Source organism: Ovis aries, chromosome 8 (genome assembly GCF_016772045.2).
Source record: "Ovis aries strain OAR_USU_Benz2616 breed Rambouillet chromosome 8, ARS-UI_Ramb_v3.0, whole genome shotgun sequence".
In the NCBI taxonomy this organism is placed as follows: domain Eukaryota; kingdom Metazoa; phylum Chordata; class Mammalia; order Artiodactyla; family Bovidae; genus Ovis; species Ovis aries.
In genome coordinates this window covers 17189592-17203068 of record NC_056061.1, presented here as the reverse complement: position 1 = coordinate 17203068, position 13477 = coordinate 17189592, and the positions used below count along the sequence as shown (strand labels likewise).

The window sequence follows — 13477 nt, the reverse complement described above, 5'->3', positions numbered from 1 at the left end:
TCAAACATGTCAAGTGATAATGCTAAGTGTAACAGGATGAGTACTGAGATCTGACGCACTGATTTAACCCTGGTAGAATGGCAGAGGTGAAAGCCTGATTAGCTTTCAAGAGAATTCAAGAGAACATGGAAAGAGAATAACTACAACACTGCTGCTGCTGCTAAGTCGCTTCAGTCATGTCCGACTCTGTGCGACCCCATAGACGGCATCCCACCAGGCGCCCCGTCCCTGGGATTCTCCAGGCAAGAATACTGGAGTGGGTTGCCATTGCCTTCTCCAACGCATGAAAGTGAAAAGTGAAAGTGAAGTCGCTCAGTCGTGTCTGACTCTTCATGACCCCGTGGACTGCAGCCTACCAGGCTCCTCCATCCATGGGATTTTCCAGGCAAGAGTACTGGAGCGGGATACCACTGCAACTACAATACTAAGATTAGACAATTCCTTGAAGGAATTTTGCAGTGGGAGAACATAAATGGAATTGTAGAGAGAGGAAAGCAAGTTCAAAAGAAGATATTTTAAATATGGAAAAACTAATAGCATGCTGGTTGGCTTATGGAAAAGCTACAGTGGAGAGCTGTACCAAGCTCCCATCCCCTAACCCCATAATCCCATGAAAAAGCAATAAGGAAAAAGGGAGAACTGTTAGGAGCAATATCTTTGCTGAGAAAGAGGATGGAATGCATTGCACAACTGAAGAACCTGGCCTGTGTAAGTAACATTTGCAGTTTCACTCATAGTAATGCAAAACCTAAACTGGTACAGATGTAGCTGAGTCAGCCAGTATGTATCAGGAGTATATGGAAGCTGATAGCTCCTATTTCCTCAGTTTGGGGGGGAAAAAAAAAGGAAAACAGTTATCTGATAGGAAAGATAGGGAAGAGGTGAGGAAGGGTCAATTAACGAGAAGATTTGAAAATAAGTCATCTAGGAGAGTACACTGAACTGGGGACACACCGTGCGGCTGCCTGGAAGCACTACGGGCTCACTAGAGGTTAATAACCATTCTGCAAGTGATCTTCTGGGCTAGAAAGAGAAGCTATTATTACTCCCTTTTCTAAATCACTTACAAGAGTAGAACAGGGAATAAAGTTATACTCCTCTGAGCTTCTCAGGGAACTATCAATTTAATCTTATCTTCTGATTTGTCTGCCTTGGTCTTTTTCAAATAAAGCATATTTTTTATCAAACTAATTTGAAGAAACAAATTATCTAATATGGCAGGCACAAAATAATATTGATAACGAGTCAATCTGCTGTTCAAAAGAAAAGATATATTTGTTTCCAAGTGAAACTTAGCAAAGATAGCAATGTTATTTCGAGACAAGGAAAAGGGTTGAAGGGTTGGGGCAGGGAGAATAGACCATGTCTTAACACCTCATCTTATCTCCAGGGCTCAGTGAAGTAACTGATAATCAGCACTCACAAAACATGCTGAATACAGGAATGAGTAGATGAATAAATGATGAAACCTGAAGAAAGAATGTCAGAATACTTAAGACTGGCTAAAAGACTGCAAGTAGCATAGAAAAACATAAGAGTAAAGATTGGGTTCACTGAGAGATGCAAGTCAGTGTGAAGAGTCCAAAACGATATTCTTTCAAGGGTCTCTTCTTAAAAAATACTTAATCTTAACCCCACATCTCTGAATTAGGTCAAACAGAAAAACACACAGGCAAAATTATAGAAGACAATATTAAAAGCTTTTAAAATTCCCTTGTGTTCTCTTTCCCTAACCTCTAGATAAAGAGAAAAAAAAAATAGAATTTTTGCCTCTGTACAACTGTGAGGCACATAGTGTATATATTGAACACTGGATAGAAATAAAAATGTTTATCAGTTGATGGCCTCTATTAATTGAGGGAAAGGTAAATGGCTTTTTGAAAGAAGAAAAATGTCTTACTTGTCAATAATAACTGTGGAATCTAACCCAGTGAAATCAATTATATGTTATTTTTTTCCAATGCAAATTTGATGGTAATGCAAAGATCATGTTGATATCAAGAGTTAACTTCTCAAATTAATGGTTTAATATCTTCATATCTCATCTTAGAATTCACAAGTCTAAAAACTGCTTGATTTTTTAATTGCTCTTATGATAAGGTCTAAATACCTGAACTTGAGGTACCTAGGCCTTATGATTAAACTTGGCTTACCTGTCTAAGTCTTATCTCTGGTCACACTTGTCCTCACATATCATATCTCACACATCCTTGAACTACTTATACTTAATTCAATTTTCTCCTTTTAGTCTCACTGCTGGTTCCTGTCAAAAATGCTCTTTTAATACCCAGAAAATACCTACTTCATGTCTTACATTAAACTTAATGTTCTTTGGAAGAGCATCTGCTTTATGAACTATCCTAGCATGCTACATTTTCTACTTAGTTCCTATCACACTGTCAGTTCAGTCAGTTCAATCACTCAGCCGTGTCCGACTCTGCGACCCCATGAATCGCAGCACGCCAGGCCTCCCTGTCCATCACCATCTCCCGGAGTTCACTCAAACCCATGTCCATCGAGTCAGTGATGCCATCCAGCCATCTCAGCCTCTGTCGTCCCCTTCTCCTCCTGCCCCCAATCCTTCCCAGCATCAGAGTTTTCCCAATGAGTCAACTCTTTGCATGAGGTGGCCGAAGTACTGGAGCTTCAGCCTCAGCATCAGTCCTTCCAAAGAACACCCAGGATTGGTCTACTTTAGGATGGACTGGTTGGATCTCCTTGCAGTCCAAGGGACTCTCAAGAGTCTTCTCCAGCACCACACTTCAAAAGCATCAATCCTTCGGCGCTCAGCTTTCTTCACAGTCCAACTCTCACATCCATACATGACTACTGGAAAAACCATAGCCTTGACTAGATGGACCTTTGTTGACAAAGTAATGTCTCTGCTTTTGAATATGCTATCTAGGTTGGTCACACTGTAATACTATACAATTGTCTAATTACTTGACTGTGTTCTCTAAAAGGTCATGAATAGCTGACATTTAAAATTTTTTTGTTTTACTACATTTATATAACATTTCTATTTCAAGTCTCGAGCACACAGGACTTACATGTGGCACAAGTATAAAAAAAAAATTAACCTGTTGAATAAAGTTTTGAGGAGGGCATGGCAACCCACTCCAGTATTCTTGCTTGGAGAATGTGCAGGGACAGAGAAGCCTGGTGGGCTACTTCTACATATCTAGAATTAATTCATCGAAAATCACTAATTCCCCTTTTAAAACAAACACAAAAGGTTCTGATAAGAATTATTCAGCAACATATAAATATTAGTTTAGTAAAGAATATGTGAAATAAGGAAAACTTACAAAGAAATAGACATAAATCTATCCACATGTACAAACTGAAAGAAAAGCAGTGTTAACATCTTCAAATTACTTTATGTCTTTTTTTTCAAAGTATTAAAAAACAAGCACTAAAACATGGCACTTGATGACAAATATTTTACCTTGTTTTAGATCAGTACTTCTTGTAACACAGTCTGACAAATAGCAGTTTGGTAAAGGGTATGATGAAAACATTGGCCAAGGATATGGTTCATCACCCTAAAAAAGAAGCCAAACAGATGACTTTAGGAAGTAGTTTAATATCAAATTTTAAGACTTTTTGAAGTGACATTTAAATTGGCTCTTGTTTCGCAAATTCTAGAGTTGTAATGTAACTAACTTAAAGCTATCTTATAATTCAATATTCTAATGGATACTAACTAAAATGAAATACAGAAACATTAAATACTGAAGACAAATATGACAATTCTATAATCAGACTGCTCACAAAGCTACTTCTCTTGCACCGTAATCATTTCGACCTCACTATTCTTGGTGTGAAGAGTTAAAACAAGTGTACTTCATACAACAACAACAAAAAACCCTTCCAGAGAAAACCAAACTCTATGGATTCTGATGAAAAAAGAGGTACTCAATATTGCCAATGAAATTCAACAAAATTAGTCATGTGGCTCAGACGGTAAAGTGTCTGTCTACAATGCGGGAGACCTGGGTTCAATTCTTGGGTCGGGAAGATCTCCTGGAGAAGGAAATGGCAATCTACTCCAGTACTTTGCCTGGAAAATTCCATGGACAGAGGAGCCTGGTAGGCTACAGTCAATGGGGTCACAAAGAGTCGGACACGACTGAGCGACTACACTTCACTTCACAAAACCAATACAGTATTGTAAAAGTAAAATAAAGTAAAAATAAAAAATAAATATATATACATTAAAAAAAATTAAGTATCATGAGGGAGAAAGATTTTAAAAGTGAAAAAAATTCAAAGACACATAAGGAAAATGACTAGTTTTTTTATAAAATAATATCCTATTCTGCAACACAAACTACCACTTGTGACATCTTGTCATGAAAAATACTATATTCATTAGGAACTGTTTACTTGTATCCTAACTGTCATTTGAGTTGGCTACCTTGCTTTAAAATACATTTGAAAAACATTCTCCCCTCCATTTACTCCACTTACCTTCTCCAGTAACCTTGGAGGCAAAATTCTTTCCATTGGCCCACCAATAAGATTTATTCTAACAAGAACATGATTTCTCTCTACTGATAAGCTATCAATTATAAACTCCCTGAAAAATAAACATACCAATTGTTACTGCCTTAATTAAATATGATTTAATTTTAAGAGCATGTCAGTACAATGCATAAGGAAAAAAGCAATACAGTTTCTATAGAAAGGGGAGAGATAAATTCACCTTTATCTTACAGCTTTCCAACCTAAGGAGCAAAGAATTGGAGATATAATTGATATAATGAAAGGAATGTTATGAAGAATATTTTCTTGACAAATGCTATATGTCAAAAAGAAATGACATGAAGACAGGCATTACTTCCACAACAACTTTACCACATTTTTAGTCAATGTTCCCTTCAGTTCTAGTTGTTGTTACTCAGTTGCTAAGTCGTGTCTGACTTTTTGTGTCCCCACGGACTGTAGCATCCCAGGCTCCTCTGTCTTCCACTAAGTTCCAGAGTTTACTTAAATTCATGTCCATCAAGTCAGTGATGATATCTAACCATCTCATTCTCCACTGTTCCCTTCTCGTTTTGCCTTCAATCTTTCCTAGCATCAGGGTCCTTTCCAGTGAATCAGCTCTTCGCATCAGGTGGCCAAAATATTGGAGCTTCAGCTTCAGCATCAGTCTTTTCAATGAATTTTCAGGTTGATTTCCTTTAGGATTGACTGTTTTCATCTCCCTGCAGTCTGAGGGACTCTAGCACCACAGTTCAAAAGCATCAATTCTAAAGCATCAATTCTTTGGCAGTCAAACTTCTTTATGGTCCAACTCTCACATCTGTACATGACTGCAGAAAAAACTATAGCTTCGACTGTACAGATCTTTGCTAGCAAAGTGATGTTTTTGCTTTCTAATACACCACCTAGGATTGTCACAGCTTTCCTTCCAAGGAGCAAGCGTCTTTGAATTTCATGGCTGCAGTCATTGTTCACAGTGATTTTGGAGTCCAAGAAAAGAAAACCTATCATTGTTTTCACTTTTCCCCTTTCTTTTTGCGATGAACTGATGGGACAGGATGCCATGATCTTAGTTTTCTGAATGCTGAGTTTTACACCAGCTTCTTCATTCTCCTCTTTCACCATCATCAAGAGGCTCTTTAGTTTCTCTTTGCTTTCTGCTGTAAGTTCTAGGCCAAGTATCCTATTTCAAATTCTAAATGTTGCATCCTCCACACTTCTTGCAGCTGTTAATGAAGTGAAGTGAAGTCGCTCAGTCGTGTCCGACTCTTTGTGACCCCATGGACTGTAGCCTACCAGGCTCCTCTGTCTATGGGATTTTCTAGGCAAGATTACTGGAGTGGGCTGTCATTTTCTTCTCCAGGGCATCTTCCCAACCTAGGGATCGAACCTGGGTCTCCTGCATTGCAGACAGGCGCTTTACCATCTGAGTCACTAGGGCAGCTGTTAATACTATCCTCTATATCAAAACTAGAGTATTCAGCAATATAGCCTGATCTATACTACTTTTCCAAGGCCTAGCTAGGGTGAAGCAACACTTTTTTTTAAATTACGGACACAAAAATAATGCCAGCTATTGAATGTGTATTCAGCATATGTCAAACAATTCAAGGTAATGTCAAGTATGACATTTTAGTAGAAAGAAGTTTTGAAGATATTACCATAACATTGTTTCATAATAATCAGAATTTATGACTGTGAACTAACATAATTAAGAAAAGGAAGTAAAAATTGCCTCTATAAGAGACACAAAAATCAGACATTTTGTTTAGTGGGTCATCTTTCTCATGTAGTCTGAATTTAAAGGTGACACAACTTAATAAAGTCAGTATTTAACTAAAACATAAAAAACTAAACAGAAACTTAGAAAGTAGTACTCTGAAAGCCATTCCAAAAACGTCATTCACAATCTTTCTAACTGACATTTATGCTTTAATTGCTTTTTACTCTTATTTAAATCTACTGAATTCAAATAATGGAAAACATGAAATAAACTGTACCAAAATTACTGTCTTAACAGAATATCTGTAAAGAAAGCTATTATTCTGTCTTAGTAATTTTTTTTTTTTTACCTGTGACTTTCAGAGGTTTCTAGGGTATTTTCTTCTTGAGCATTTAGTAACATTTCAGATACTTGATACTGAGCCTCCAATAGAAGAAGAGTGTCTAGATCACAGCATACCACACTTAACAACCTATATAAAAAGGAACAATAAAAATAGATATTCTAAAATACATCCTAAAAGTTTAGAGAGTCTCTTGGTGTCTCAAACACCTATACATGGAAACACAAATTTTGTAAGTAAAATTAGGCAGTTATTTCACATATATTTTAAATAACTGACTTCAAAAGATTTTCTTATTGAAATACTATTTAAGGACCAAGGGTAATTTCTAATCTATGTTAAAAATTGATTTAAATCTAGGAATCTTCTCAACTAATAATTTAAAAGTTAAGGGGTCTTTTCCCTGGTGGCTCAGCAGTAAAGAATTCACCCTGCCAATGAGAAAGACATGACTCAATTCCTAACCTGGGAAGATTTCACATGCCGTGGAGCAACTAAGCCCATACTCCACAACTACAGAGCCTGTGGGCTACAACTACTGAAGCCGACTCCCTCTAGAGCCCATGCTCCACAGCAAGAGACGCCACCACAAGGAGAAGCCCATGCACGGCAACTAGAGGGCACCCTCACTTGCTGCGACTAGAGAGAAGCCCAAGCAGCAACCAAGACCAGCACAGCCATAAATAAATAAATAAAACTATTAAAAAAGACAGCGCTCTTAAAAAAAAGAGGGAACATTAGCAAACCTGTAAAAACTACAGATTGCCATCACTTTACACCAAATTAAATATAGAAGGGAAGACAGGATTTTTTCGCTATCAATACAGGAAATGTTCACCAGGTGAAATGTCAATGGCTAACTTTATCACGGTCAGACAGAGCTGAAAACACCTAAACACACTGATCTATCTTAACATCACTGAACACAGAAATCACATGGCCCCTACTGTGATGCAAGAGGATGTACAGTGCACCGTCTATGAAATATTCTTGCCAAGAAAGCTGAACCTGAAACTAACCAATCCAAGATATCTCATTATCAGTTTACAGGAAATATAAGGCTCAGAGAAATATGGTAAAAAGACACCCAAGGGAGAAAGAGTCAACCCAAAGCTAGAATTTGGAGACTTCTGCACATTATGTATTTCTTCAGGAAAAAAAGAAAAGAAAAAAGAAGGTTCACTTAAAAAAGAGGGGGTAAAGGAAGTTATAAATTAAAAAGAAAAATAAAAGAAATCTGAAGATTCTGTCTTGACTCATGATTCAACCAAAAACTGTAAAAGTATATTTTTGAGTAACACAGGAATCATCTCCAAGGTATGTTAAGTAAAAAAGCAGAGGCACAAAATGTGTACAGTGATAGCATTTGAACAAAAATTGAGAAACATTTAATATACATGTAAATACATATTTGTTTTTACATAGAATTTCTCTCCAAGAACAGAATGAAACTGGCAATAACTGTTAGATGGGGCGGGGGTGTAATCTGACAGACTAAGGGAAAATATTTCTCACAGTACATCTTTTATAGTTTTTCAATTTTGGTGCAATCACGTGCTTTACCTATTCGATAGCATCTGCAGAAAAATATCTAATGGACGCATTTAAGAACAATTCAATATCACTCCCCAGAACTTAGTGAAAATGACCAAATGCATATAAAACTAAGAGAAAATCTACTATCACCAATTTAGATAATGTTTAATATTTAGTTTATAAAAAAATATTTGTGCTAGATAAAACAAACAAAAAAAACTACTTAGACTTCTAGTTTAAAGATGGTAGTATAAATTGGTATTTCCCTTCTCTAAGTCTAAAAATAACCTCAAGAATTGAGAAGGAAAGAAAAGATTATAAAAATATTTAGCTATAAAATGAGCTGAAGGACAGTCAAGGGCACTCAAACTTGGGCAAAGATGACTATGGGAGGAAAGAAACTAAGAAAGGACATCATGGCTGCCAATGAAAAATAAAAAGTTTAATTTCCCCCCCAAATTCATAAAAACATTAAAAAAAATGAGTATACTCAGATGAAAAACCTAATCCTCTGTTTGCAACAATGGAAACAGAATTCATGAGACAGAAGCAGGAAAATCTCTGGTCCTTTTATGGTTCCTATAATAAAACAAACAGGTAGAAGGTGGAGTCACAGACAAATCAATTATTAGTTACTGGTTATAGGTTATAGAGACAATTATTAATAGTTAAAACTGACTACCCTCCATATTGAGATTAGCAGGGACATACACATACACAAATCCCAAAACTGAGGCCCACAAGAAGGGTTCAACTAATTGGGAATATGACCGTAATTTCTCTTCAACACAAGCTTCCAATAATAGCTGATGAAAAAACTCACATCCCTCCAAAAAGAAATACCACAGGATGCATCCAAAGGTGCTCCAAGAATAAGGACGAAATAACAGGATGAGCAGATGGCAAACACAAACACACATATACATATACACACAGAGAGCTGTCATTATAACTTGAAAACTATGACCAAATAATTGTCTGTAATTTTTAAGTTATATAAAATGTATCAGATCAACAGGCTGTATAACTTACAGAATATTATACATCAATTATCTCTTTATTTAAAACGTTTAATGTTAAGCAATAGTGTCCAACAAGTTCTTTGTACAAAGTAGAGCTGTATAAACACAGGGAAGAAGCAGCAAAACAACCAGAAAAAATAAAACATGAACTGGCCGAGCTAAGGAAAGAAGCAGAAGAAATAAAAGTGTCATAGGAATTAAAGCACAACTACAAATAGCAAAAAAAGGACAGATGCTGCTAAAAGCAGAACAGATGCTATAGGGAACAGAGAAGTACGAAAAATATAATGAAAACAGAGAGTTTAAATTATTGTTTGAAGAGAAAACCGAAATAACCAAACAGGACACACCTTTAGAGACACTAGTCAAATTCTTTCCAAGAAAAAATCACCACAAATCTAAGTATATAAAGTGACAGCATGTCCATAGGTAAACTGAAATCAGAAGAGTCAACACTGAGACAGAGCCCAGTAAAGCTATTACATTTAGAGAAAGACCATTGGGGTATCCAGGAAGAGTCACTAAGAGAGGTGGGGCTGGGGGCAGGGAATCAAGCTGTTCTCAGACATATCCATAGCAACATTCAACACCAGCAGGACAACAAAACCACACTGGGAGGAGGTCTAAAATCAGATATTAACACACATTATAAAACTGTGATCATTTTTAACCTGTAGTAATGACATGAATAAACAAAAGAAAATACAAACAGATGCAAATATATAGAGGAATTTAAAATATGTCAGGGGCAGATAGAATTTCCTGATAGACTGAATATTTGGAACAAAAATAAGAAAAATACTAAGGATAACTCTAGATGTTTTGTTAGAAAAATAAGAATCAAGTTGAGGGAAACTAAGTAATAAGGCTTAAAGATTTAGGGTGCATCTAGTAACCTTTCTGCTTTCTTCAGGCTATTAAATCAGTGAACGGGTAGTGAAAACAACCTCAGCATGCTCTAGTTTATGATTTAAAAGGAGGAGTCCATAGAATCTAGATGAACAATAAGATGATCCAAGGTGAGTTAGAGTATCTGTGAAAGCAAATGCATGCCCAGACTGAATTCTCATTAGAGAATGAGTAAATAGAAACTTTCAGAGAAGTAAACGGCAACCCACTCCAGTGTTCTTGCCTGGAGAATCCCAGGGACAGGGGAGCCTGGTGGGCTGCCGTCTATGGGGTCGCACAGAGTCAGACATGACTGAAGCGACTTAGCAGCAGCAGCAGCAGCAGCAACAAATAGAAATTTTCACAAATGAGGTAAGACTTTTAAAATCTTACTTTTAAAATCAAATACTCGGAATAATGGAGAGTTTCACAAATTTGATCCAGCAATAAATTAAAAGAACAGCATACTGTGATCAAATACAGTTCATTCCAGGAAGAAAAGGCTAGCTTAATGTTAAAACATCTCCTGAGGTAATTCATGGCATCCATATGCAATAGAAAATAATCAAATAATCATCTGACCAGATGCCTAAAAGCTCCTTGATTTAAGATTCAACATTCACAGTCTACTCCATATTTTCAAAAAAAATGTTAATTAAATTTAAAAAAAGGTTATTTCTTTAAGGAGACAAATTCATTTCAATGCAAGAGCTGAAAGTATAAAGGGGAAAAGCATTCCCACTGAGGTAAGGAGAAAAGCAAAACTGTCCATTATTTAGCATTGTTTTAGAAGTTTAAGCCAATGCAAAAAAGATGAGAAAAAGAATGTTACCTGAAAAGAAATAATGCTGTTCATTATCAGAAGATGATAAAACTGTTTATTTGGAGACTACTCATCCCCATGATATAAAATTCAATTTACTTAATTTTAAGAAATACTGGCTAAATACCTACTAAGTGCCTACTACTGCTTTAAGTGCTGAAGATACCTTAACAAACACAAATAGACAAAAATCCCAGTCCTTACGGAATGCCAAAATACTAGAAGAGGGAACAAGGAACAAAATGTAAACTTAAAACACAGCACGGATACAACTAAAGCAGGGAAATGAGTAAGGAGTCGTAACAAGAGAGCAGCAGGGATGGATCACTGCACCCAATTTAAAATAAGGCAGTTAGGACAAGGTGACACTGGGTAAAGACCTAAAAGAAATAAAGAAACAACCCATGGAGCTATCTGAGGAAAAACTGCTCTAAGACAGCAAATAGCTTGAGCTAGCGACTAAAGGTGAGAGCACACCTGCCTGTCTGAAGAACAGGAAAGGAATCAGTGTGGCGCTAGAGGTAAAGAATCTGCCTGCCAAAGCAGGGGATGCACCAGACGCGAGTTCAACCCCTGGGTTGCGAAGATCCCCTGGAGTAGGAAGTGGCTCCCCACTCCAGGGGTTCTTTCCTGGAAAATTCCATGGGCAGAGGAGCCTGGCCGGCTATAGCCCATGGGCCACAAAGAGTCGGAAATGACTGAGCAACTGAGCACAAGGAAGCCAATGTACCTGAAGTGGAAAAAGCAAAGGAGAAGTATTCGGAGATGGGGTTAGAGTAAAATTAGGGGTCAAGATCATACAGGACTCTCAGGTCACTGTAGGAAGTCTGTACCTTACTTTGGTGACACATAAATTCCACTGAAGTCTTGCCTTATCCTGATAATATGAGGAACTTGGTAAGTACAGAACTGAGACTACTTGATTTGCATTTTACTGGGATCACTCTGACTGCTGCGTACAGAACAGGCCAAAATTAGGCAGGGACACAAGCAGAGGTACCACTGTAGAAAAAGATATAGTGATAATTTAGATAAGGCACTAGCTTAAAACAGGGTATTGTCATAGAGGATCTATTTATTAGAAAAAAAATGGCTCTGTGGCAGGTAGACATTTAGGGTAGTCCTCATGATCCCACCCTCCTGGTACCTATGTCTTTGTGTGATTTTCTTTTCTAAAATGTATGTAGGATCTGTGTCTCGCTTCTAGTCAGAGTAGTTAAAGGTGATTGGACAGATGGAATTACCTGAACGTGATTACAGAAGACTATGTCATTCTTATCCTGATAATATGAGGAACTTGCTAAGTACAGAACTGAGATTACTTATGCCATTCTTATCCCCAATCAGTAACGCTGAAGAAGCTGAAATTAAACGGTTCTATGAAGACCTACAAGACCTTTTAGAACTAACACCCAAAAAAGATGTCCTTTTCATTATAGGGGACTGGAATGCAAAAGTAGGAAATCAAGAAACACCTGGAGCAACAGGCAAATTTGGCCTTGGAATACAGAATGAAGCAGGACAAAGACTAATAGAGTTTTGCCAAGAAAATGCACTGGTCATAGCAAACACCCTCTTCCAACAACACAAGAGAAGGCTCTACACATGGACATCACCAGATGGTCAACACTGAAATCAGATTGATTATATTCTCTGCAGCAAAAGATGGAGAAGCTCTATACAGTCAGCAAACATAAGACCAGGAGCTGACTGTGGCTCAGATCATGAACTCCTTATTACCAAATTCAGACTGAAATTGAAGAAAACAGGGAAAACCGCTAGACCATCCAAGTATGACCTAAATCAAATCCCTAATGATTATACAGTGGAAGTGAGAAATAGATTTAAGGGCCTAGATCTGATAGATAGAGTGCCTGATGAACTATGGAATGAAGTTTGTGACATTGTGCAGGAGACAGGGATCAAGACCATCCCCATGGAGAAGAAATGCAAAAAAGCAAAATGGCTGTCTGGGGAGGCCTTACAAATAGATGTGAAAAGAAGAGAAGCGAAAAGCATAGGAGAAAAGGAAAGATATAAGCATCTGAATGCAGAGTTTCAAAGAATAGCAAGAAGATATAAGAAAGCCTTCTTCAATGCAAAGAAATAGAGGAAAAGAACAGAATGGGAAAGACTAGAGATCTCTTCAAGAAAATTAGAGATACCAAGGGAACATTTCATGCAAAGATGGGTTCAATAAAGGACAGAAATGGTATGGACCTAACAGAAGCAGAAGATATTAAGAAGAGATGGCAAGAATACACAGAACTGTACAAAAGGATCTTCACAACCCGGATAATCACGATGGCGTAATCACTCATCTAGAGCCAGACATCCTGGAATGTGAAGTCAAGTGGGCCTTAGAAAGCATCACTATGAACAAAGCTAGTGGAGGTGATGGAATTCCAGTTGAACTATTTCAAATCCTGAAAGATGATGCTGTGAAAGTGCTGCACTCAATATGCCAGCAAATTTGGAAAACTTAGCAGAGGCCACAGGACTGGAAAAGGTCAGTTTTCATTCCAATCCCAAAGAATGGCAATGCCAAAGAATGCTCAAACTACCGCACAACTGCACTCATCTCACACGCTAGTAAAGTAATGCTCAAAATTCTCCAAGGCAGGCTTCAGCAATACGTGAACTTCGTGAACTTC

General features: G+C 37.4%; 1 protein-coding gene across 3 annotated transcripts in view; it reads right to left on the bottom strand.

Annotated features, from left to right (window-relative positions):
• The window catches only part of TBC1D32 (TBC1 domain family member 32), a 198437-nt gene that overhangs the window by 75544 nt on the left and 109416 nt on the right, over positions 1 to 13477 (bottom strand). For all 3 annotated transcript variants that reach the window (XM_004011160.6, XM_015097326.4, XM_060419209.1), the window contains 3 exons: positions 6561 to 6683; positions 4474 to 4582; positions 3449 to 3545 (listed from right to left, as the gene is read on the bottom strand). In XM_004011160.6, coding sequence (XP_004011209.4) covers positions 3449 to 3545; positions 4474 to 4582; positions 6561 to 6683 — 329 coding nt within the window. The remainder of the gene's footprint in view (positions 1 to 3448; positions 3546 to 4473; positions 4583 to 6560; positions 6684 to 13477) is intronic.